This window comes from Somniosus microcephalus, chromosome 12 (assembly GCF_052327205.1).
Source record: "Somniosus microcephalus isolate GS21.2 chromosome 12, FLI_Smic_1.0, whole genome shotgun sequence".
NCBI classification, from domain to species: domain Eukaryota; kingdom Metazoa; phylum Chordata; class Chondrichthyes; order Squaliformes; family Somniosidae; genus Somniosus; species Somniosus microcephalus.
Window position 1 is genome coordinate 104,237,558 of NC_140998.1, and position 27,544 is coordinate 104,265,101.

Sequence of the window (27,544 nt, forward strand, 5' to 3'; positions counted from 1 at the left end):
AGTTCACCAGCTCAGTCCGCTCTGGTGTGAGTGTCGGTTCCTGCAGGCTGTGCAACGAAGGAATCTTGTTTAATCAACGAACCCAAGAATCGCTGTGTATGCGCGCTTCCTCCACGACCACCCCCAATTCCGCGTACCCTGTTTCGCCGAATCCACTGCTGAAGTAGTCAGGCTGCGGTACATGGAGCTCGCCGCTGCTAAAGCTGTAATACACGATGTGCTGGGGAAAGTAGCATCAGTCCACCTCGTTAAATTCGTCGAATGGCTGAAAACAACAAGTAAGGAGTCCAGCAGGCTGGACATTAACTTTGGGGCCAAAAAAAATCGAGTTTTTAAACTAAGTTTCAGTGCATATAGGCCACTGTACTTTTGGAGCTTTTCCAGCTTTGTTTAATTGTACAAAAGCAAAATACTGCGGTTGTTGGAAATCTGAAATAACAGAAAATGCTGGAAACACTCAACAGGTCAGGCAGCATCTTGGGGGGGTGGCGGGGGAGAGATAGAGTTAACGTTTCAGGTCGATCACCTTTCATCAGAACTGGAAGAAGAGAGGAACAGCTTTTAATCAATGCCATGGCACTATTTCGAAGAAGAGCAGGGGATTTATCTCTGGTGTCCTGGCCAATATTTATCTTTCAATCAACATCACGAAAACAGATTATCACATTGCTGTTTGTGGGAGCTTGCTGTGTGCAAATTGACTGTCGTGTTTCCTGCTTTACAACAGTGACTACACTTCAAAAAGTACTTTAATTGGTTGTAAAGTGCTTTGGGATGTCCGGTGGTAGTGAAAGGTGCTATATAAATGCATGTCTTTTTTTTTCTCACACAAGTACAGACATGGGAATAAAAGGGGAGGGCAAAAACGGATGGAGGGCAGGTGTGATTAAGTGAAGAAAGTGATGATGGTGCAAGGCAAAAGGAGGTGATAATTGGACAAATATAGAAACAAGATGGATCTAGAGGAGGTGTAAATGATTACAGCAGAATAGCAAAGGGGAAAGGAAGCATAACAAATCTAGCAAATGTCAGAGAAACTCTTCTCTGTTAGGCAGTCCCTCGGAACCGAGGATGACTTGCTTCCATGTTAAAAATGAGCTCGCAGGTGACCGATTAGTCCAATGCGGGACTTAGTCTCTGTCACAGGTGGGGCAGACGGCGGGTGGGTGGGGTACTTGGGTTGACGTGCGCTCCTTGCGCTGCCTGTGCTTGGCTTCCGCTTGCTCCCGGCGAAGAGACTCGGTGTTCGGTGCCTTCCCGGATGCTTCTCTTCCACTTTGTGCGGTCTTGGGCCAGGGATTCCCCGGTGTCGGTGGGGATGTTACACTTTTTCAAGGAGGCTTTGAGGGTGTCCTTGAAGCGTTTCCTCTGCCCGCCTGGGGCTCTCTTGCTGTGCCGGAGCTCTGAGTAGATCTAAAGTTATTAAACTCTCAATGTTAAGGTTGTAAAGTGCCAAGTTGAAAGGTGAGGTGCTGTTCCTCGAGCTTGCATTGAGTTTCATTAGAACAGTTTAGGAGGCTGAGGTCAGAATGGGATGGAGAATTAAAGCGGCAAACTAACTGAAAGCTCAGGTAATAACTCAGACTGAGCGGAGGTGTTCAGCAAAACAATTACCCAATCTGCATTTGGTCTCCCCAATTTAGAGACTAAACTTGCAATTTCAACTTACCATATGTCAAGACTGCTTTTCTGCTTGCATCTAAAAAATCACATCTAATCCAAAGAAACATGCAAGTAAAAGAAGGGCTCAGAAAAACAAGCCCTTGACTTTGTCGATCACCCTAGACATCCTTACCTATGAGAGCATCAAGGGGGTAAGCAAGTGTGAAATTGGTGTCCTCCACCAATCTATGGGTCCGTAGCATCCATTTCTTATATTTTGCCTTCCTCTTTCACCCACTCCCAAACATGCATGTGTAGAACTATGGAAATAGCACTCACAGTTAGTATCTTAAAATGCAAGCTCTGTTGGGAGATGCCTTTCGGTGAAGGCATTGTAATAATCACTTTTCTGTTGTTGTAGGTCTGGAATAGGAGCCTGCTAACCAGTGGGCCAGGATAGGACAGCACCCTATGCCTCTTGCCAATATTTGCAAACATCATTGCCATCATTACCAAAAAGAAAAAAGCTGTGTTCAGAGATCACTGGTTTCTGAACAATGCTCTCCCAGGAATGCATATTAATATGAAAGTCCCTGCTGATTTCTAATTTCTCTGAACTTGTGGTCTGTTCAGTAGACTGCCTATTTCAGTCCTTTCCTGATTCACACCTATACTGTACCTCACAGCTCCAATGATCCATTGCCTAGAAACTGTATGCATCTACCTCCTAATTATATCCAAAATCTCTTCAGGCCCTGTTCCTGTTTGACACTGCCATCTCACGTCAGTATTCATGGGCGTAGTTCTTGCTGACTGTCATATCTCATTGGCTCCTATTTGTTGTTCATCAACTTGCTACTATACTGGTTAGCATGGTTCAGTTGATAGCACTCCTGCCACTAAGCCTGAGTCGAGAAGTTTTGTGTTGAAGCCCCACACCAGGACTTCAGAGCAGTACTGAGGAATTGCTGTATTATTGAAGGTGCTGCCTTTCAGATGGGACGTTAAACCATCTGCCTGTTCAAGTGAACATCAAAGGTCCCTTGGTGCTATTTGATAAAAGAGCAGGAAATGTTTCTGGTGTCCTGGTCAATATTCCCCTCTCAACCAACATTACCAAAAGCACAGATTAACTGAGCATTCATCTCATTTGCTGTTTGTAGGACCTTGCTATGCTCAGTTGGGTGCTGCATTTGTCTACATTACTCTATCTAAATCCTTAATTATTTTAAACACCTCTATCAAATCTCCTCTTAGCCTTCTCTGCTCTGAGGAGAACAACCCCAGCTTCTCTAGCCTATCCATGTAACTATATTCCCTCATCCCTGGAACCATTCTCGTAAGTCTCTTTGGTATTCTCACTTCCTTCCTGAAGTGTGGTGCCCAGAAATGGACACAATACTCCAGCTGGGGCCGAACAAGTGTTTTATATAGGTTTAGCATAGCTTTTGTACTCTATACCTCTATTTATAAAGCCCAGGATCCCATATGCTTTATTAAATGCTTTGTTAACCTGTCCTGGCCACCTTCAAAGATTTGTGCACAAGCACCCCCCCAGGTCTCTCTTTTCTTGCACCCCCTTTAAAATTGTACCATTTAGTGTGTATGGTCTCTCCTCATTCTTCCGACCAAAATGTATCACCCCACACTTCTCTGCATTGAATTTAATTTGCCACGTGTCCACCCATTCCACCAGTCTGTCTATGTCTTGAAATCGATTAGTATCTTCCTCACTGTTTACTACACTTCCAAATTTTGTGTCATCTGCAAATTTCGAAATGGTGCCCTGTACCCCCAAGTCCTTATAGAAAATAAAGAACGAACTTGCCTTTTTATATAGTCCCTTTCATGACCTCAGGATGTTCCCAAAGCGCTTTCCAGCCAATAAAATACTTTAAAAATGTAGTCACTGTTGTAACGTAGGGAAATGCAGCAGCCAATTTGCACACAGAAAGGTCCCACAAACAGCTATCGGATAATGATCAGATTATCTGTTTTAGTGATGCTGGTTGAGAAATATACTAGTTGATGGTTAACTAGTTTCCTGCCATACCTTGGATCGTATTGTTGTCATTGTTTATCAACCTTATTCAATATGATAAAACTCACTGGGGGAGAAATTTGGTACCTTAGCACTTGACGAGGGCACTAAAGGGGTGCTGAGGCAGTAGCGCCGCAGCGAGGCGAATCCAGTGCCACACGCCAAATTCAGCCCCCCTGTAGCGCTGCTGCAACGAGTTAGCGCTGGGGACTTCAGCGCCAGGCAGGTCGTGACGTCAGTGAGCATGCAACGCTCACTAGGCACCCGATCTGCCAAATTGAGTATCACCCCCTGCCTTAGCATCTTGCCCCGAAAGCAACAGGGAGAGGTGGCGTGAAGCAGTCGGTAACCGGCTCCAGGGGCGCTACTTAAAGTGATCATGAGTAATGAGTCGCAGCTCTCGGGTTAGTGCTGTTTCACTGCTTTCTTGTCAGGTTGACATTGTGGAACAGTTTAAATCAGTCATTTAAAGGTTGTTTAGTGTTGTGGCTACTAAAAATTAGTTTATTCTCTCAAAATATCAAACTGCTGCACTTCCTTACATTAACGGGGGCTATACTGGCAGTCGACCTCGCCCTCCAGGATCTACTGCAGAGGGAGTGCAGGCAGCGAGATAGAATGGCACATGTGGCCAGAGGGAGGAGAAGAGCCATCGGGGCTCAACAGGAGTCCTTACCCTCCGAGGGTCATCCGACAGTAATTCTCCTACCTCCAATTAAGCCAGGAACAGTGTCTTAAAAGGCTGCGCTTCAGCAAGGAGGTGGTCACAGAACCCTGCCACCAGACCTCGAGCCTCCGATCAGGACAAGGATGGCTCCCAGTGGCAGTCAAGGTCACCGTCGCCCTCAATTTCTTCACCAGCGGATCCTTCCAGTCTGCAACAGGACATATAGCGAACATCTCGCAGTTCGCCATCCATTGCTGCATCCGGGCGGTCACAAAGGCTCTCTATAGTAGAAGGGGCTACATTTCCTTCCCCATCACCAGAGAAGCAGGATGAACGTGCATGTGGCTTTGCCAGGATAGCGGGATTCCCTATGGTGCAGGGCACCATTGACTGCACCCACGTGGCTTTGCGGGCACCACATATCAATCCTGAGATCTTCCGTAACCACAAAGGCTACCACTCAATTAATGTCCAGTTGGTGTGCGACCACAGACAGCGAATCCTCAATATGAATGCCCGCTATCCTGGCAGCAGCCACGGTGCCTTCATCCAGCACTCTTCCAGCCACCACATCAAGCTCGTGGCTGGCTTGTTGGAGACGAGGGGTATCCACTTTCCACCTGGCTCATGACTCCCCTGCGCAACCCCAACACTCCTGCACAGCATTCATATAATGAGAGCCATGCTGCCACCAGGAACATCATTGAGCAGACCATTGGGGTGCTCAAGCAACGGCTCCAGTACTCGGCTGAGCGGGTGTCCCATTACGTCATCGTGTGCTGCATGCTGCACAATCTGGCCATCATGAGGGCCCACCCCTTGCCAGCAGGGATTGCGGGACCACCGGACGAGGAGGATGAGGAAGACGAGGAGGAGGAACAGGAGTGAGGGAGGAAGCAGCCACTCAATCGGCCTTCTGGAAGGGCGGTCTGTGACCACCTCATCAGACTCCAGTAAATTCAACCCCACAACCCTGTTCACCACATCCCCATCATTCCATCCCTGTCGCAGGCCATATCATAGCGCACAGCTGAAATGGGAGACAGTACAAAATTATCCAAAGCAATTTAATAAATTTATCAATAATCAGTGATCACATCTTTACAACAACATTATTCACTGTTCACCCTTGAGCAATCCCTTAGTGCCTCTTGTTACTGTGCCTTTGCCTACTCTAGTGCTCCTACAAAGTGCTGGCCCAGTGGCTGCAGCACTGCTGGTGGAAGGCTGCTGAGTGTCCGTGCGGGAGACTTCAGATGGCCTTGCAGGACGCCCTCGACCAGCTCTGGACCTGGAAGGCTCGGCTGTAGACTGCACCACCTCCGCATGGGCAGCAGCAGTCTGGGCTGGCTGGATGACAGACAGCGACAAGCGCAATGGCAGAGTGCCAGTGGTGGGAGCAGGAATGCTGTCATCCTGAGAGGACAGCAGGTTGCTGCTCCACTGCCACTCCCCCAGGGCAGCACCTCCGCATTCCTACCAATCTGTTGCAGCACAGATTGCTGGCCTGCTGCGACACCGTGAAATCCCTGGTCGACGGTGGTAGACCCAGCCACAATGACAGCAGTCAGAGCTTGCGTGGCATCAAGCTGAGACTGCATGAGAGCAGTCCGCGATTGAATGCCACCAAGCATAGACTGCATTACAGCACTAAGACGTTACGTCGCTTCCGCCTGTGCTGCATTGGAAGCTGCCAGACCACCCATCACACACGGCATCAGGTCTGGGTCGCCACGGTCTCTCTGGGAATCTACCATCCTTTCCAGGCTGGAAATGATGGGCTCCATGGTCTGTGCAGAGCTTTGTGCAATGTTGGAGGCAGACTCCTTACCATTGCCGACAGGCTCTTGGGCACCCTTGCTGCTGCACTTATCTCTGTGTGCATGTCCATCACCCTTCTTCTGAAGGCCTCCCCATCGAGATCACCATCTGAGTCCTGTGCAGCAGAACATGCGCGCGAACTCGCCTTCCGGGGAGCTGGCTCCCAAGCTCCCCTTTCCCCCTGGCCTTGCTGCAGCCCGCTTGTTCCCGGTGCATCGCCCTGTGCAGATCCCGCTACTATACTAGCCTCTAAAGAACGCATAGTGCCAGTATCTGAGCTGGTGCCTGCAAGTGAGACATGTAGTGACGCGATGTGTTCTGCCTCCTCCTCCCGCATCGCTCTCAACGGTGACCTCGGACGGGCTGCTCCGGCGCTTGCTCATTAAAGCATAAAGGCACAAGAGATGGGTTATGGTGAGGGGAAGGGGACGGAGGGAGAAATGCATACCTACAGCATGATTAGCTGGAAAATGCAAAAGGCTTGTGGGGTGAGTGTAAAGTGGGATGTGAGAAGGAGGAGTAGGGATGAACATACCATTGTCCCCAAGGTTGCTGGTGGCCACGGCGCCCACCACCTGGTGCCCAATGATCTCCAGCACTCTATTTTCCACCGCAGATGGTGGTTGGGTGTCGGCTTGTCCCCCGCCTGTGCACTTCTCCCTCCTGTAGTGAGCCACCTTGGCCTGCAAGAGAAAGAAAAGTGAGAGTGTTTGGGTGATGTGCCTGCCATTGTTGAATATTGTCATTGTGTGTAAGGTGTGAGATGTGGGTGAGAGTGTTGGTAGGTAGAGATTGTTGGTGAGTGAGTGCTGGGGGTGTGGTTCTTTGGCCAGTATGTTCAGACGGTGGTATAAAGCATTTGTTGAGGCATTGACTCGCCCTGACCACCCGAGTGAGGTCATTAAATTTCTTCCTCCACTGTGTGTGGGTCCTGGGGACCACAGTGCTGCCCGAGATCTGATGGGCAACCTCCCTCCACATGTCATGGAAGACTTGCGGCGAGGGCCTCCTGCTACTTGCCAGGTAGAGCACCGTCTCTCCACAGCGGACACCAACTCCTCCAATGCTTGGTCCGAAAATCTGTGGGCTCTCTTCCTGGGGAGCGGATCTGCCATCATGACACCTGCTCGAGTTGTCTGGCTACTTGGGCTTGGCCTGCTCCTGGTTGCTGACACAGGTTCACAGCCAGCAATGCTGAGAATGCAGTTCTGCAGCATGAAAGAGCCTATGGCAATGATGACTTGTGATTAGACTGCACCTGATATTGGTTAGCGCTTTGAGTGTAACACCATTGAGCTAGGCCGTTAGCACTTGATTTAGCGCTCCCATCCTTTGAGCGATGACGATGAATTTTGCATGCAGCGAGATTCATTAGCGCCTGGCACTAAATCTCAAACTTTTCCAAAGTTAGCACCCATTCCTAGGCAATGATGAATTTTTTGCCCACTATCTCTACTTCTGGCTCATCAGCTTCTACTATAACTCATGATTCAATAGTACCTTCTGTTGTTTACTGGCCATATCGAGGCTTTTACTTGTGAATTTCTGGATTGTTTCTGTAGTTCCACTTAAATTGGCTCTTACAAGTCTTTTTGAGACCCTACAATAATTATTGATTGCTTTCCCCTCAGCAGTTGAAAGAACTTCATCATCTAGTAGCTACTGAAGTTAGATGTTATCCTTTCCACTTTGATTATTAACCTGATAAGTACTTTCTCTCAGATCTGCTAAGGTGTATCTAATAAATTTGCTCTCATCATTTGACAGATTGTCCTTCATCCCATCTGAGGTGCTCCAGTGATATATAAGCATTTTTTTTAAAAATGGTTAGTTGACTCCTTTTAATAATACTTCCTCTTTGCTATGGTAGTAGCAAATCAAATGTCAATATCTAAGATCGCCCAGGCCAACTTGGTATAAATTACTTTCTGATTAACTTCCTGTTTGAATCATAACATTTCTTAGTCCAGTTCCATGAATCAGTTTGTCTCCTGAAGTCCAGATCCCTCTTTACCATTTTCCCCTTTTGATCTTGGCAATGGATCATCTAACTAAGCAGCCTCAAGATAGTAAATGCTGAAGGTATATAGAACTGTGATTTCTGGATTGGAATGCCCCAAAGGAAAGAACAGGCGTGTGAAGCAACTGACAGAAGACAGCTGTCATTTCAATAGCAGTCTCTTCTTGTCTCACTTTCTCCAAGTGCTATGAGAATCTATTTCTCTGTGGCAATGGTAGCTCTACTTCCGTGTGATGAATAGATCAATAGAGTAGCACAAGCTGATTTGGAAAGCTCTGGAGTTTGTCTCACACATGCCCACACATCTGGCTCAGGATGAGAATGCCATTCACATGGCAGCTACAAAAAGATGCAGTTCAAAGAAAATTATTAATCAGTTAGTTCGGCGCAGACCAGATTTCACCTGGGATCTTCCTTACCTGTATGGTTTAGTACACACGGAGGTAAAAGTGGGAGGGTTTTAGTTAAAATAATATTGTTTATTACATCACAGTTTTCTCCCCTTGTCTCCTGAACATGTTGATTCTTTGCTGGGTTTTCCGCAGGCATCCTTGGTTACCTTAAATAAAAACAGAAAATGCTGGTAACACTCAGCAGGTCAGGCAGCATCTGTGGAGAGAGAAACAGAGTTAATGGGCCAGAAATTCCAGAACGGGGCTTGCAGCGCGTGCAAGCCCCATATTTGCACTTACCCCGCGCTCCTGCCGATCAGCTTCTGGGACGCCTGAACTTGGAGAAATTGAAAGCACATTCCCGGGCAGCGTATGACGTCACGCCGCCCAGGAGTGCAGCCAGCGCGGACCCAGGAGCGTGCAGTGTAAGTGAGACACGCCCCTTGAGGTCTCAGTTTCACTGGACACGCCCCCAATGTTTCTGTCAAGCTGCTTTGCTTTTTTACATGCAAAGCAGCAGTTTAAATAGGTTTTTTGAAGATTTTGGTAACTTTTATAAACTTTTTTAAATGTTTACATTATTTTGAGTAATCTGAAGTAGTTTTAAAGAGAATTAAAGCAATTTAAAGACTTTTAAAAGCCCTAAAAGAATTTTTTTAATTCCATTTATTTATTTAGCAATGTCGTCGTCATACGTGTCTTCACACTGTTCCCTTTGGGGAACTGTATGAAGTGGTGGAAGGATTTATGGCCGTGATTAACGCTCATTCCGTGACCGTAACCATCTTTGAACCAGCCATTAGGGCGGTTAGTCCTATGGCGGGAGGGTTTTACGGGCTCCCACAAGCTATACAAGGAGGGGGGGCCACCCACACCCACGGACGCAAATATCCCATTGGATGTCAACCCAGAATTTAGAGCCGGAGCTCCGACTCCACTTGCCGGGACTGTCTGGAGCGGGGTTCGAAACCCTACCCTGATCTGGCCCAGCGGCGGGGATCCTACCGCTATGACAAACGCCCAATCCGATTAGCTACGTGAAATGGCAGCATAGGGCTCCAGTCACGGGGAGGGAAAAGGCGCAGGAAACGTATGGGTGTCACCTTTTGTGCGGAGTGGGCCTTTTGCGTAGCAGTAAGCATCCCTGCCGTTGGGCCAGAAGGAGTAGGGTTTTGAACCCCACTCCAGACAGTCCCGGCAAGTGGAGTCGGAGCTCCAACTTTAAATTCTGGGTGGACATCCAGCGGGATACTTGCGTCCGTGGGTGTTGGTGGCCCCCCCCCCCCTCAGATGGGTTGTGGGAGCCCGTAAAACCCTCCTGCCATAGGACTAACCACCCTAATGGCTGGTTCAAAGATGGTTACGGTCACGGAATGAGCGTTAATCACGGCCATAAATCCTTCCACCACTTCATACAGTTCCCCAAAGGGAACAGTGTGAGGATACGTGCGATGATGACCTCTTGCGCAATGCACCTCCTTGGACCCTCAGTCGCAGATGCGAGGGGACAAGTCGTGCAAGTGTTAAATTTTTTATTTTATTGACATGTAAAATGTTGGCCCAATAATTCCCTTCCAAATGCGCTAGTACGGTCGGGGTACTTACGCATCTGGCCGGATAAAATGCCGGTTTTCAGCATGCACAGTGCATGTGGGGAAAACCGGCATTTCCTGTCCTCTGAACGAAGGGGTTCAGAGGCAGAACGCATGCGACTGCACAGGCAGCACGTGCGCAGTACAATTCGCCGCTTTCATTAATGCTTTCAGTGAGGTCCAGTCATTACAACTTACACATGAAAAAAGCATGGGTACAGTTGCTACAGAGGCTGCGGAGGAAGATATTTCTTATCGTGGAGCTTCTGAAAGTATGTATGTCTGTATATATTCCTTTGCGTGTTATGTATATATTCCTTTACTTATGTGTATGAATGTATTATTTAATTATGACTTTCAGAGAAAGTAACTTATTGGAAAATCATAATTAAAAACATACATTCATAGTAAAGGAATATAAAACATACATACATATACGTAAAGGAATATATGTGGACATACATACATAACTCATTCTCACATTCCATTCACACAGCCACAATTGCTCCTTCTACCTACCGTTCTGAAAACCCTTTTTAAAAAAAAAAAAAAAAATTTGAACTTTAAAACTTACTTAAAATTTCTTAAAATAACTTCCCTCCCCTTTCCCAAACAAAAATATTGCATTTCAAAAGCTCCACGATAAAATATATCTTCCTCCGCAGCCAATGAACCACTTTACACTTGCTTTTTTTCAGTGTAACTTCTAAGGACTTAACCTCACGGATTTCATGAATGAAATCCACGAAGTTCACTGCGCAAGCGCTGCCTGTGCAGTCGCACGCGCTCGAGGTCTGGAAATGCCGGCGTTCCCCGCATGCGCTGTTCATGCTGAACGCCGGCATTTCCAACGGCCAGAAGCGTGAGTAAGCCGACCGCACTCACGCTTCTGGCCTGGAATTTCTGGCCCATTGTTTCAGGTCGATGACCTTTCTTCTGTTTCTCTCTCTACAGATGCTGTCTGACCTACTGAGTATTTCCAGCATTTTTTGTTTTTATTTCAGATTTCCAGTATTTTACTTTTGTACCCTTGGTTACCTTGCTCAATTATGAGCCTAGACATTCAACAACACCAGTAACAACTTGTATTTATATAGCGCCTTTAACATAGTAAAATGTCCCAAGGCAGTTCATAGGAGTGGTATAAAATTAAATTTGACACCGAACCACATAAGGAGAAATTAGCGCATATGACCAAAAGCTTGGTCAAAGAGGTAGTGTCTTAAAGGCGAAAAGAGAAATGGGAGGCAACGAGGTTTAGGGAGGGCATTCCAGAGCTTAGGGCCTAGGCAGCAGAAGGCATAGATGCCAGTGGTGGAACGATTAAAACTGGGGATGCTCAAGGGGCCAGATTTAGAGGAGCACAGATATCTTGGCAGGGGGTGGGGTTGTGAGCCTGGAGGAGATTACAGAGATGGGGAGGGGCGTTGAGGGATTTGAAAACCAGGATGAGAATTTTAAAATCGAGGCATGCTTAACCGGGAGCCAATGTAAGTTAGCAAGCACGGGGTGATGGGTGTACAGGATGGTACGAGTTAGGACACGGGCAGCCGAGTTTTGGATGGCCTCAAGTTTACGTAGGGTAGAACATGGGAGGCCAGCACTCGGTCTAGAGGTAACAAAGGCATGGATGAGGGTTTCATCAGAAGATGAGCTGAGGCAGGGACGGAAACGGGCAATGTTACGGAGATGGAAATAGGCGGTCTTCGTTATGGTGGTCTGAAGCTCATTTCAGGGTCAAATATGACACCAAGCTTGTGAACTGTCTGGTTCAGCCTCAGATAGATGCTAGGGAGAGGGTTGGAGTTGGTGGCTAGGGAACGAAATATGTGGCGGGGACTGAAGGCAATGGCTTCGGTCTTCCCAATATTTAATTGGAGGAAACTGGTTGTTGGACAAGCAGTCTGACAATTTAGAGACAGTGGTGGTGAGGTAGAGCTGGGTGTTGTCAGTGATGATGTCACCAAGGGGGCAGCATGTAGATGAGAAATAGGAGGGGACCAAGGATAGATCCTTGGGGGGACACCAGAGGTAATGATGTGGGAGTGAGAAGAGAAGCCATTGCAGGTGATTCTCTGGCTATGATTAGATAGATAGATAGATAGATAGATGAATAGATAAGAATGGAACCAGGTGAGTGCAGTCCCACCCAGCTGGACGACGGTGGTGAGGCATTGGAGTGGTCAGCCATGTCTAAGGCTGCAGGCAGGTCGAGAAGGACGAGGAGGATAGTTTACCTTTGTCACAGTCACACAGGATATCATTTGTGACTTTGATAAGAGCCGTTTTGGTACTGTGGCAGGGACGGAAATCTGATTGGAGGGATTCAAACATGGAGTTCCGGGAAAGATGGGCACGGATTTGGGAGGTGACCACATGTTAAAGGAGTTTGGAGAGGAAAGGGAGGTTGGAGATGGGGCAGTAGTTTGCAAGGTTGGAGGGGGTCAAGAGTTGATTTTTTGAGGAGAGGGGTGATGAAGGAAAATTTGAAGGAGAGGGGGAATAGTACCTGAGGAGAAAGAACAGTTAACAATATCAGCTAATATGGGAGCCAGAAAAGGAAGTTGGTAGAGTATTCAACTACAGAGCGACTCAAAGTCAACCTGATATTTTACCCCAAAGGCACTGCATAGCTATCAGGAGCAGGAATGCTGGCTGTTTCCTTTCTCTAACTCAGGTTGCTGAAGCTAATTATAATCCTCCTACTGTTGCCTTGGCTGAGATTAGCTAAGTCAGCACAGACTGAGTACTGAACCTTCCTGCTTCTGTATGGCTCAGCTATTCAATAGATTAACTCACTGAACAACTAGGGAATCTCTTTAATATTACTTATGATTAGTGATTAACAGTCTGAGAGTCGCCAAGATTTTGCATGTTTGTTTAGAAAAACGTATATATTTGCTTCCAACAATGTCTAGGATGTTTTGGTTTAATTTTGCCTACTATGCATTATGCAAAATTATTTCCAGATGACTTTGATGAATACTGTACAGATAACAATGAAATCCTTCTCAAAAGCATTGCAGAAGATCTCAGGGGTTGCTTGCCAATTGGAGCAATGCTCAGTTCTGAACCCTTGGCATTCAAAAAGGTAATTTTGCAACTTTTATTCTTTTCAGAGCTGACCAACAATGTTTTGAGTTCCGACAGACTATGCTGTCTTTTTTTTTCTTGGTGACTGCTCTAGTATCAGTTCATGTTTATTTAATATATAGAGCAATCAACTTGAATTTTACAAACATCTAAATTGATGATGATATTGTACGTATTATGCTTTTTCAGACACAACAGAACCCAGAACCCACTGTTCACATTGATGCTTTCTTATTCGATGATGATCTGATTGATTCCTTATGTGAAAAAGGGAAGATGAGCAGAAACTACTGCTTGGGCTGTGGATCACATAAAACAGCACCACTGGGTTAGTTTTGTAATTATTTACAGATATAAATGGAGTCTGTGCATAGCAAGATAAACCGAATACATTTTTCACTTTTATTTTAAACCCAATAACCACGCTTAGGGTTACGTTTTGTTCCATTTCAAGCTTAGTGACAGAAACATTGCCAATCAAAACAAGGTCAAAACTTCCTTTTAAAATGACAGAAAAATAACCATTTGGGCTTTGAGAACCATCCATTGATCTTGTGGGGTAGATTTCACAGCAGCCAGAACAACATGCTTGTGTACACACAGCTGTTTTTAAATTCTGACATTGTTTATGACCACAGTACCTTCCCAAAAAGGTATTTACACACTAGCAAGTGAAACCTAGCTTAACTAGCTTGCACAAGCAGCGTGTGCAGCACACTTCAACAGTGGTGAAAAAACACAGCTGTCTCTGGCAGTCGTTCTATTACAGTTGAGGATGGCACCACATCTAGAGGTGCAGTACGAACCACTATTTTGCTGAACTCCTTTGTTTACTTAACCGTTCTGTCACCAACAGCTACAGCATGGTAAAGTAAATGTAGCGTTAATCAAAGACAGTATGGAAAGTGGAAATTCCAATGGTGCTATTGTAACTTCTGTTCTAAGATGGGGGACAAGGCACATTAATTGCCCAGAGTAGAGAGAGCTGTACTCTGCATCACATCTGATATGAGTGTTTGGTGGTACTGGAACCCAAATAAAGTTTAATTATACTAATCAAATTTTAAAATAGCTGTTAACCCCAGGATACAATACAGTACAGGAAACTTTGTGCTATCCGGGACCGAGCTGTTGCCGTTCCCTCAAAACTGCCGGACACTCCAGCGCTAATGTTGAAAGATACGGAAGCTTCTGAGCTCCGTATCTGTCAACAAACCCTGTTGCTTAGCAGCTTCTAAACAGTCTAAGCGTCTCTGTAGCTTAGCAACAGCTTCAGCAGACCTTGACTGTTGAGGAAAAAAGCAACGAGAAAAAAAAACCTAACGAAAACGGCACCTGATTTTTGCCGGTGGCTCGAGCATTCCGGACAGTTAGCCTCCGGATAACACACAGTTTCCTGTATTGGTGAACCATTTGTTCTGTTGGAAAACTTAACAATGTTTTTTTCCTCTTATTTTGTAGCTTTCATTTCTCATTCACTCTCCCCACTGGAGATCAAGTTCCTTTTTCATCATGTGCTGCCAGATCTATCAGGAAAAATTCTTATTGATGTTGGCTCTAGGCTAGGAGCAGTTCTATTTGGGGTACAGTTCATCATACCACATTGATCTTTTCTGTAAAATCTAACACTTTACTATTAGGAGCAGGCAATTTAGAGCTTTTCCTTTCCTTGCCTTCCATTTCATTCCTGCGATAGAGTCTGGCATTTTGTTTAGAGTTTTGGAGATTTTATACAACTTTTCATTCGTCCCTTCTGACCATATTTGGAAAAAATAAGGTTGGAAACAATGCAAAATAATCAATTTCACATTCTGCATAGAGAATGCTTACAGCTTGCACATTGATCTTGCAACAACTGATGTGTTTTTTTTTGTACCCAGGGTTACCTGTATAGTGCTGCTTCTCACATTATAGGAGTAGAGATCAATGCAGATTTCTGTCAGTTACAACAAGTGATGATAGAAAAGTATCAGTTCAGTGACAAAGTACAGGTATGACTGAAAGCATTGTGTTCTTAAAGTTGCAATCGCATGAAAGCATTCAACATAAAGCAATGTCCACAATCACTAGACTTTTCATTCTTTATAAGTTATTTGATAATGGTGCTAAAATGTGTATATACTATATATTGTGTATATATATCTGGCACTGAAAGGGATAATTAAAGTGTTATATTTCAGGATTTGAGACTATGTTGCCACAAGGGACTGTGGTATAATATGTTAAAAATGCTACTATTTAGCTCTCGAGGTTTAATTCTTGAGAGCTACCATCTACAAGGCACAAGTCAGGAGTGTGATGGAATACTCTCCACTTGCTTGGATGAGTGCAGCTCCAACACCAACAACACTCGAAGCTCGACGTCATCCAGGACAAAGCAGCCCACTTGATTGACACCCCATCCACCACCTTAAACATTCACTCCTTCCACCACCGGCGTACCGTGGCTGCAGTGTGTACCATCTACAAGATGCACTGCAACAACTCACCAAGGCTTCTTTGACAGCACCTCCCAAACCCGCGTCCTCTACCACCTAGAAGGACAAGGGCGGCAGGCGCAAGGGAACACCACCACCTCCAAGTCACACACCATCCTGACTTGTAAATATATTGCCATTCCTTCATTGTTGCTGGGTCAAAATCCTGGAACTCCCTCCCTAACAGCACTGCGGGAGTACCTTCACCACACGGACTGCAGTGATTCAAGAAGGTGGCTCACCACCACCTTTTCAAGGGCAATTAGGGTTGGGCAATAAATGCTGGCCTTACCAGCAACGCCCAGATCCCAGGAATGAATTAAAAAAAAATTCAGAGCAACATGGCTGGCAGATGTAAATTAGGTTTCAGATGGGGTGTCTAGACCGATATCCTGGAGAAAATGAAAGGTAGTTTAGCATTCTGATGATGACACCCATTTCTCCTGCAACAACTCTTCTGATTTGAACTCAACAGGGGCCATTGCCAAGTTAGGCAGATGGATTCCACTCTTGATGGTTGGGGTAGACAGTTCAAATAAAAGCTAACACTGGAGTCAGACTTTAATGAAAAATATTTTAAATAGCTGCGAAAGCTGGTGGACAGGAAAGAGTTGAGAGGAGGATGGAACACAGGAGAGGAGTGTTAGGAAATTAACTTTTAAGTCAATCAAGATAACCTACTGAAGTGACACAGCACTACGTGTTCACTGTTTTTACAAAAAGACAAATTGTTTTGATGGAAATAAATGAAACCGATCATAATGTTGTTGAGTATCCTCCCATTACTCTGGAATTAATTAATTATAGCTTAATGATTTGTAACAAGCCTTGCCTCTCCTAGTAGTAACTCAGATGCTGTTGGGGAAATTGAAGAAAAACATGTATGAAAGAAACAAACATCTGTTCCAGATCACAAAGGGATGCTATTATTCTATCCCTGGGTACATGTAGATGTAGGCTGTGTGAATCAACTCTCATAAAGTTCAGACTAAATAAGGGATTGAATGACAGCACTGAGCCCGAGAAGACATCTGTGGCAGACCTGAATTTGTAACCTAATGCTACTAGAAAACTGAATTATGAAACTGGGTGACTAGTGGTTTACACATTGGTCCTTCATTTCTGGGACCTGGGTTCAAACCCAGTCCAATCAGATGTGATAAGTCTCTGTCTGCTAGCTGCAAGAGTCATATTAGAAATGAGTTTGGGCTGTCTGAATCCAGTTTCTAGTGGGTCAATAGCACAAAACAGTTTAAACTAATTTAGTACTCACTTAGGTCACAGGATGGCTGCTGTGCGAAATGAAAGGAAAACATTATCACAGTGGTGCATTTGGGGTGCTCTTCTCAGTTTGGGGCTGAGGAATGTTGATGTGACAGAGTAAAGGTAGCTTTGCTCTGCCTCTGGCTGTGATGTGTCTTAGCTAGGACTGCTTGATGCTACACTGGTGCCTGAAATAAAAACTGTTCCATTCTCCATCACTGATATCTTTGAGCACAAAAAAGAAAGTTGAACCGTGAAATTAGTATTTCTTAATGGTGTGACAGAGTTTCACTCTGGGATGAATGATGTGACTGCACTGTTTTTTGTTTCAGGTTGTCTGTGCTGATATTTGTACTCGTGGGTCTTTGCTTAAGAGTGCTGATGTCATAGTTATGAACAATGTCTTTGAATATTTTCTAGACAAAGAACAACAAATCAGGTAAACAATTTAAGAATGAAAAAATATAATTGAACGATGCAAGGGTAAATTCACTGATCCCATGGTCCGTCTTGTCTGTAATTCAAAAAATTGGCACTGCTGTTTTGCAGTCCTACTTCCTACCTACCTACCTACCTGTGCTCTTTGTGCATTCCCAGCAGGGAGCCTGTTTTCAAAATCAGTGAATTTATCCTTCTGTGTCATACTCTCCAAAAACATTGTCTAAGCTCTGAAGCAGAGAGTAACAATTGACATCTGAACCAGATCAATCTGCTAATTCAGATTAACAACATTTGGAATAACTGGAGATCACAGCTTATGTAACTGGGGAACAAATCTGCAGCTGCCAAGTTTTGAGGAGACCAAACTAGAATGATAGCACCTGAAGTCATCATGTCAGTGGGCATGATCGAGTGAGAGAAGGAAAAAACATGGAAAGGTTTCTAGTTTATTTTCCCTAGTTCCATTCGCATCTGCTTAAAATCTGCTTTTTTCCAATTTCTTGTGTCCTTTTCAATATTTATCTTAACCTTATGTCATGATCGCTGTTGCCTAGATGTTCCCCAAAACCTGCTTCTCTTAACTGTTTTGGTTCATTTCCCATTATCAGATCCAGCAATGCTCCCTTTCTTGTTGGACTTTTTACATACTGGGTATTAAAAAAGTCCTGCACACATTGTAAACCCCCAATTCCCTGTACCCCTTTTGATGCCTCCACTTTCCAGTTTATTTGGGGATAGTTGAAATCTCCCATGATTATTATGTTATCGCCTTTACTCATTTCCTTACATATTTCTCCCTCCACCTCCTTTCCACTGTTGGGTAATCTGTAGTATACCCCTATTCGTGTGATTAATCCCTTGGGCTGGATTTTACCAGCCCGGAGGAGGCGAGTTTGGAGGCGGGACTGCTGGGCAAGTCAAAAAGAATCGGACCGGGTCCCGAACCCACTCCCAACCCGCCTCCAACCATGAATGAAGCGCACCATAACCACCACTTGCCAGAGGCATTAAAGACTGAATCAGACACGTGGATACATTGACTAAAACTACATTCGTTAACTACCGCTGCAACAATATGATCAGTACCACAAGAAGGTTAAATATTAGTATAATAAGCAAGTGAACTTATAATTAATAGTAATCAACAGAATCTCAATCATAAATGCAACAATAATTAAATATCACAATATATCAATCATGGCTGGGTTTCACATACCTGTAGTAATTTAGAATCTTGTGACACAGAAGGAGGCCATTCAGCCTATCATGCCTTTGCCAGTTCTTTGAAAGAGTTATCCACTTAGTCGCACTCCCCTGTTCTTTCCCCGTAGTCTTACAAATGTTTCCCTTTTCAAGTATATATCCAATTCCCTTTTGAAAGTTACCATTGAATCTGCTTCCACTACCCTTTTAGGCAATGTATTCCTGATCATCATAACTCGCTGCGTAAATAAAATTCTGCTCCACTCCCGCCCCCACCCCCTTGTTCTTTTGTCAATTATCTTAAATCTGTGTCCTCTGGTTACTGACCCTCCTGCCAGTGGAAACAGTTTCTCCCTATCTACTCTATCAAAACCCTTCATAATTTTGAATAACAGTATATAACAATTATATTTGATATCCAAGATCATAGTACAGTTAATTTTGCAGTTATTCAACATACCAGTGGTAGATTTCAAGTTTTAAAGCTGTTTCTTTGTGACATGGGCATAAAATCATGCAACCCTTTTTAACTTGAGAATTAGGCTCCTTTGCATCAGGGAGTTTTGCTTTCCTCTTGCATACTCTGGTGATGTCGGCAGCATGTTGGTGTCCATTGGCCGTCTTCCTCCCTTTCAAGTTTTAGCTAACTTTGAATGTATTGCAATTTTCTGCTGTTATAGCTGTACTTTCTCTTCATGACTAGAATTTAGGCTATTAAATTTAACTGTTGTGATGCACTTTATAAAAGTATTTGATTCTGTTTTTGATAGAATCAGAATAGTACAGCACAGGAGGCAATTTGGCCCAACACTTAACTTTTTTCTTAAACCTAACTTTACACCTTCAAGTTCTGTCTCAACTCCTGAAGATCAGTTGGAATGTTTGAACCTCTTTCAAAAACCTTCCATTACCATCTGATTTAATTGAACAATGTCTGATCTTAAATTCCTTTAAAGTATCACAAAGAAATCCTCTTTGACAGGACCAGTCAAGATAATCCATTCATCTACATAGATTTCAACGATGTCATTCAACTAAACAGATGTCAGAGACTATATTTACCAGATTTTAATTAACAGCCTTTCAATTATCTTTCCAATGTTTTGCCTTCCAGTGCCTACATCCCTAGGAGACAACACTTTGTTAACAGCTGTCTTTCAAGTCCTCATTAATGGTTATCTGTTCAAAAACCATGACATCAGTCTGTTTTCGTCTTTTTGACCGGCCCCTAACTCAAGCTGGTGTTGGGTTGCTAATTAACTAGCCTGGCTATACCAGTAAATATGCATGCCTTACAAGGATTAACAGTTTAACTTGAGCATCTCGCACAAGAGATCTTCATTCAAACTGAACTCCATTCGATGAAAAGGGAAATTCAGCCCAGTTGCCTCAGGATCTTTTTTGTTCCTTCTTGTGCCCATCTACACCATGGTATATGGAGAGGCCCGAAATACTCAGCTCTGTGTCTGTCTCTTCCATCGACCCCAGGTTGTTACTACTCTCTCCAACTGCTTATCTCGCAAAACCAAAGCCACCTTCTTTAGTTCCTGCAAACACCTGTGAGCTGGCATTTACAGTGATTTGTTCAATACAGACTGTAAACTTAATCTTTCTAAATCTGTACTGTAATCATACACTCCCAAGGACATCCCCATCTGCCATGTCCGGCTTAGCCCACAGGTGTGGAATCTCGATCCCAAGCTTAGTTTCCTCCACATCAGATTTTTTTTCATCTCTGGAACATCTGAAGCCTCCACCTTTTTATGTTTTCCATTTTCCACCAAAACCCTAAATCTTGCCTTTATCACCTCCTATGCTGGTTTTCTCAAATGCTTTCCTTACTGGCCCACCCACTTTCATTCTCCATAAACTTGAAATATTCCTAAACATCACCATCCATGTTCTTAGCTGCACTAAGCACCCTGCCCTTACTAAGCTCCACTGGCTGTACCCCAGAAAACTAAAATAAGATTCTCATGCTCACCTTCACATCCCTCCATGGTCTTGTCCCTCCCAATCTCCTCCATATGTTATTTTTCCTATTACGCACCTTCCACTCCTCCAACACTGAATTAGGAGGAGGATAGAAATAAATGAGCACAGAAAACAAAAGATGTAGGGAGACTGAGAAAGACATGGAGTGATTGAAGAAGTTTTTATGATAATTATATACAGAGAACATTTAAAACTCCACTAAAAGCATTATTCAAATGTACTTGTTTATTTATATGCAAATCAAAGTTCCCGCACCAAGAACCCCATCTTCCAGAATTCTGTAACTACTTTTGTGCATAGAAAGATCTTGCATTTTTATAGCACCTGATCAGGTCTTCAGGACATCCCAAAGCACTTCACAGGCAGTGAATTACAAAGAACCTGGAAATGGACTGTTTACGCTCAGTAGAAAGTGCTCCAAATCACTAAAAGTGTGATTTCTTTTAAAGTCTTGGTTATACTCCTGTGTATATATAATCTGTTTATGGTTAAGGATCATTAAAGTCATTTCTTATTGCCAATTTAAAAATACAGCTTTTTTTCAGATTCTATTTTTAGCATCAAAAGCAGGAGCAAATCGGGTTTGGGTTGTGGGGGGGGGTTGGAAATTGGACCTCAAAGAACATGGATAAATCTGGGATTTTTTTAGACCATCGCGAAAACTCAAAAGAACAAAGGACTGCGAAAAAAGGTAGTTAAGCTAAATAACTAACCTCAGTATTTATACAGTTCACAGATACCACTTTTTACAATTATTCCACTTTTTACAATGATTCCACATATCCCAGTCTCCAAAGCATATAATGGACTGGGTTTCTTGTGTGATTCACCTGGAGAACTTGTATTAACAAGAAGAATCCCTAACAGAAAGTTCTGTACAATAAACAAATTTTATTAAGTAGTTTTTGTTTTACTTGTCACCAACCTTCATGTACCAATTTGATTACTGAAACCAGTAATCATCTTAAATATATTCTTTTAAAAACTGCAGTAGGCCTATGCTACTTTCAAGAAAGCCACTTGTTAAGAATTGTTCCTCTGATACTTACACCCTTTTATTAGTGGGTCCCCAATGATGCTGCATCAGAACATGTCATGACAAAGCCCAATGTGTTTGATACAGATGGGTTTGTTTAACATAGGGATTAAAGGGGAACTGTACACAATTATAATTGTGAAAGTCTTCATTTTTTTCCATTCACTTGAATAAGAGTTGAATATTAACTGAGTACTGAATTTTCTTGACCACTTCCAAAATTTGTATGATTTTGTACAGTATTCACTGTTTAATATTTACTCAGTTTTAACAAATCCCTATCTATAACAAGTATTTTTAAATCTCCTAATTTGATTCTAATGCAACTGTGATAATAGCACTTGCATATAACAAACAGTGTCAGTTGTGGCTCAGTGAGTAGCACCCTCGCCTCTGAGTCAGAAGGTTGTGGGTTCAAGTCCCACTCCAGGGACTTCACATAAAGCTAGGTTGACACTCCAGTGCAGTGCTGAGGGAATGCTGCACTGTCTGAGATGCCATCTTTCGGATGAGATGTTAAACCGAGGTCCCGTCTGCTCTCTCAGGTGGACGTAAAAGATTCCATGGCACTATTTCGAAGTAGAGCAGGGGAGTTATCCCGTGTCCTGGTCAATATTTATCCCTCAACCAACATAACAAAAACAGGTTATCTGGTGATTATCACATTGCTGTGGAACCTTGCTGTGCACAAATTGGCTGCCACGTTTCCCACATTACAACAGTGACTCCACTTCAAAAGTACTTCATTGGCTGTAAAGCGCTTTGAGACGTCCGGTGGTCGTGAAAGGCGCTATATAAATGCAAGTCTTTTTTCTTTCAAATGGATTACCCTTTGACAATACTGTCTGCACTTTGCTTCCTGGCTGCTAATCTTTCCACAATATTTACACAGAAATTGGGAATCAAATGTGATGCACCAGATTCTTATATTTATATATACACATATAAAAAGGTGATTTCTGGCAGCTGGAATTTTGCTCTCTGGATATTTAGCTTATAACATTTGTGTCGATAGTAATTACATCACACAGTACTATAAAACTGCTATTCATTTTCAATCAGAAAAGTGGAAAAACAGTCAATCCCATGTTAAACAAACACCCACACATAACAAATGTTTTGCATGCCAAACTGGTATTTTTAATATGCAGGGTTGACTGCTATATAACATCGGAGAAACCTTTTCATGAATTTCAAATACAGTTTATTCGTAAATTAGATTTTTTTTAAATATAGCCGGGCGGGGGGTTGGGGGGGAGCTTACTCTGCGATCTTCTTTCTTCCTGTAGGCTGAGGTTTCCAAGGGAAATTATGGGGACAAACCACATCATTGTGCTCCTTTTAAAAAAAATTTAAAAAAAACTAATGTATGTTTTGTCTCGAATGCTATTTTAGAGATTATACACTTTTTTTTACTGAGTCTGAACAGAAGTTCACCCACTTCCAGTTGTCTTTGTAGCTGCCTCTGCCAGTACTGTACCGTATTAGAAACAGGAAATGTATCTTAGTACAATTATGAATTTCATATAATCATTGTTTTAATAGACATACAAGCAGGCTACAACCATTTGAATACAGTATATATGCCACTTTTGATTGTAGTAGCTCCTTCACTACCAAGACTTATTAAATTTGTTCTGCTTATACCAATCCATTCTACTATCCTCTAACCTACTTTTTCTTTGGGTGATCAGTCATACTGCATGGAATAGAACATTGATAGTTAAAATACTTATCATTCAAATAAATAAAAGAAACATCTTGTTACAGACAAGAATTTGAGATTGATGTTATTTAAAAAAAAACTTGTAGGTAAAATATTACATTACCCGGCAAAGTGGTTGTGTGTTCAGTTAGTGCTGAAATTCAGCCATTCAAAGCAGCTGTTGAAATAATGTTGCTTCATTTTATTCCAAGAACATGGCAATTTATTTGTTTCACTCTGAAAAAGAAGGGTGCCTTACTTGTGACCGTTCCAAGCCTTCAGGAATCTCTCTCACAACTTCAGGTCAGTGTTATTTATGTTGAAACATTATGCATGCATACAAATGGCAGGTCATATATATTAACAAAGTACCATCATTTCTTGTTGTATACATCAAAAATAATATGTTTTCCTTTTTATGAATTCAGCCTGGTTATCTTATCATAGCATCTATTGGGGACACCAATCTCAATGATAACATTTAACCAGATCTGGGATTCAGGTGTATATATAACTTTTTAAAAGAACTAAATTCAAAGAAATGAGAGTACAGCAAATTGATTGGAAGAGGATGTTCAACACTTCAGTAGAGTACAAGAGGAACACCTATAAAGGAATAATGCTCAGCATGTAGGATAAATACATACCAAGAATCAGCAAATGTTTGCTGAACAAGTGTGACCCTAAATAGACATGCTCTCCCCAAACAGTGATAACCTTAATAAAATCAATGACTTTGATATAAATTAGATGGAAATGCCAGAGAAGCTTAAAAGGGTTAAAACAAGTTCCCAGAGGTAAATGGTATTTATGCTGGAGTGCTGAGGGAAACTTGAGGAATTGCCAATCAAGAGGGAGTCACTGGACACCGGGTGGGGGAGGGCTGCCAGTAGATTAAATACTGGCTAATGTGGTGCTTGTATTCAAAAAATGGTGACAAAGCAGACACGAGTAAATTCAGTTCTATGTAAAATAATGGAATCGATTGTCAGGAATAAACTTGACAAATATCTGTATAACAATAACATAGTAAACAGCAGTCAACAGGGGTTCAGAAGGGGAAGATCCTTACTGATCAACCTCCTTGACTTCTTTGAGGACGTGACAACCCAAGTAGAAACCAAGTGATAACCCAAGTCGAAACCAGATAGAAAACAAACGAGTCAGTGTAATATTTGTTCCCCTGGGGTATTGTGACAAAGTTCAACACAAAAAGCAATTAACATTCAGAACTGTGTTACTCCCATGTAGTATGATGGTTGTGCACTAGGAAACATCCAGGGTGGACATGCACAGTAGGATGGTAAGTGTCTAAAAGAGCAAAGAAGTTAAGAGATCCCATCTACTGAAAACTAATTTTGCTACACTTGAGTAGAATTGTAAAATAGTACTGTAAGCCAAGATTTGGAAGGCTTGTTTTGTGTGTAAACTGGAACAAGTAGTGTGCCAAATTAAAGTAATACAATTTGAGCCTAAATAATGTTGTTTAAATCCTGCTTATAAACCTTTCCAGTATAACTGATGGATTCTTAATATATTAGTGTTTTGACTTTAAAAAAAAACTGTCTAGACCAGCTTTGTTGTTCCTTCATGATCAGATAGAGTAGGGAACCCAAAGAATCCTTCCTGTATTTTAAAGATTGAACAGTTGGAAAGTGGCAATGTACAACTGTATTTCCTCATACTGGCACTGTTCCAGGACAGACAAGGACAAGATACTGGCTAATAAAACATCAGTTACCTGTTGACAGTCTAGAATAACAAAGTTGCCTATTAATTGACTAAAAAGGTGACTATTTTGAAGTGCAAATACTCATTGTGATTTCAATCCTCCAACTTTTAATGGAATTGGCACGTCAAGAGAGGAGAAAAAAATTGGCAAGTAAGTTGGTCTAAGCTGCTCTTGTGCATCCCTTGGTGATTGTTTCAGTACATCATCAGCCGAGGCTGCAGAACAGGTTGCCTGCCCCTCCCCTCCACCAGAACCAGTGGATTATGTGGGAAAACTAAAGGAGAATAAAAATTCTTAATAGCAGAATTAATACCAACTGGAATTTGGCAGCTATCAATGAGATACGAATAATGACTGACGGGTAAAGACCGTCTGGTCCATCGATCCTGTCCCACATAATTGCGATACCTTGTGTATCACAACATATACACTCCACCCCACCCGAAACCATGTAATCTCCTGGGAGAGGCAAAAAAAAATTAAAAACCCAGGCCAATTTGGGGGGGAAAAATATGGGAAATTCCTCTCCGAGGAGATACTAACATTTGCAGGACAACTCTTTTTAAGTGCCTTTATAAAAACATTCTGGACTGCCAGCTTTAATGTGTATGTTATTTGATATGGACAGTATTGTGCAAATGGGTCTTCACAGCTGTGTACATAGTTAACTTGAGGCAGCAATTTCACTTTACAGACTGCATTTGGAAATACAAGGATATGTCATCAATACAATGTATATGGTAATTATAGTATTTCTCACTGGAGTGAAATTAGTGCTGAATATCTCAACGTGAGACCCCTTGTATATGATCCAACCCAATGTGTCAAATATTATGTATAGAAACCTCATGCTATATGATTATACCCATAATTTTTGTTCTCTTTCCTACAGACTGGCATACAGCTCAGCCAGTGGGTTCAGGAAGTGCCACTAGATTATAATGTTTACTTGGGGAGAGATACTGATGTGGATGCATTGAAACAACTCCATCTTTATGAGGTGCTGTAAAGATGGGGCATTTCTGAAGATGGCGGTAACATATCTTTAAATAACAACTGGTTAGCTTTACTTCAATACCTCTGAAATATCCAGTGTTGGAAACACATGCCTTACTCATGAAACTGAAGGACTGTTGCTCTAAGAATATGACAAGGAACATGCACAAAGCATGACAAACAGTACAAGTTGAATTTGAATTTATTAAAACTATATTTGTCTTTTTCCTGTCGGTTTTATAGTTATGTTGCCTTTTTTTCTGCATTATTATTACTTTCCTTTTGATTTTTTTGGTAAATCTTTAAGGGCATTTATGCAGACTAACAACATTTTTTCTTGTGGTCTGCCTTTCTGGGCTCTTGTGTCAATCAAAGAAACAAACGTGGAAGCCCTGCACCCTGAATTGGGCTCGCCAGCCATCGGCTCAGTTTTTGTTATGACATATAGAATCATTTTTATTCACGGTATCAGCCATGGCTCAGTGATGACACTCTCCTCTGAATTAGAAGGTTGGTGGATTCAAGTCCCACTCTAGAGACTTGAGCACAAGATCTAGGCTGAGACTCCAGTGCAGTACTGAGGGAGTGCTGCACTGTTGGAGGTCTGTCTTTCAGATGTGATGTTAAATCGAGGCGCTGTCTGCCCTCTTGGGTACACATAAAAGATCAAATGGCACTATTTCGAAGAAGAGCAGAGGAGTTCTAGCCAATATCTGTCCCTCAACCAACATCACTAAAATAGATTATCTGGTCATTATCACATTGCTGTTCGTGGGACCTTGCTATATGCAAATTGGTTGTCACGTTTCCTACATTACAACAGTGACTCCACTTCAAAATAGTACTTCCTTGCCTGTAAAAGTGCTTTTGGACGTGCTGAGATTGTGAAAGATGCTATATAAATGCAAGTTCTTTGTTTTATTCAAAGGAACCAGATTACATATGAAGACACATCATGAATTTCCTTTTGGTTCCTCTGTAGGGTAACTTTCTAAAATAGCTTTACACTGTAGAGAATGTAAGTTGCTGATTATCAACTTGCAAAGATGTAATGGTATGGAGCAATAATACCCATTGTATTTATTTAGCATAAACCAATTGCTTATGTTCCATAACAATCCCGCTTACTTTTATGATTTACTTGTGTAATTATGAGTCACCATCCTCTTCCTAGTTGTGATTTGCTGTCTATCGGGATTAAAATAGATTTACTATGTTTGGACTTGAGTCCAGCCAGATCTTAGGTTTAATATGCCTTTCCAGGAAGAAAAGTACATGCATTTTAATTGTACAAATCTCGAATGTTTCACTATAACCTCTGAAATATTTTTTATCTTTTAATTCCACTGGTTTTTTTTTACAACAAAACATGGCTATTTTTCTGCACCTGGTGCAGTATACAGTAGTTGCCAATTGTATTTTAAATACATTGATATGCAAACTATTAAAATATGATTCCTAATTTTAA

The 27,544-nt window shown here is 42.6% G+C and overlaps 1 protein-coding gene across 2 annotated transcripts; it reads left to right on the plus strand.

The window, feature by feature from the left end:
- LOC147109440 (uncharacterized) lies at positions 1–27,544 on the plus strand. Of its 2 annotated transcripts, XM_086003363.1 has the most exons (8): positions 1–278; positions 13,105–13,226; positions 13,418–13,556; positions 14,690–14,811; positions 15,109–15,219; positions 17,301–17,407; positions 23,561–23,651; positions 25,973–27,544. In XM_086003363.1, exons 1-8 carry the CDS (start codon positions 182–184, stop codon positions 26,087–26,089), a joined length of 906 nt encoding a protein of 301 aa, XP_085859489.1. In that variant the 5' UTR covers positions 1–181; the 3' UTR covers positions 26,090–27,544. The 2 variants fall into 2 exon arrangements, with proteins under 2 accessions (XP_085859489.1, XP_085859490.1); XM_086003364.1 differs by lacking the exon at positions 15,109–15,219 and having other exon boundaries at positions 3–278.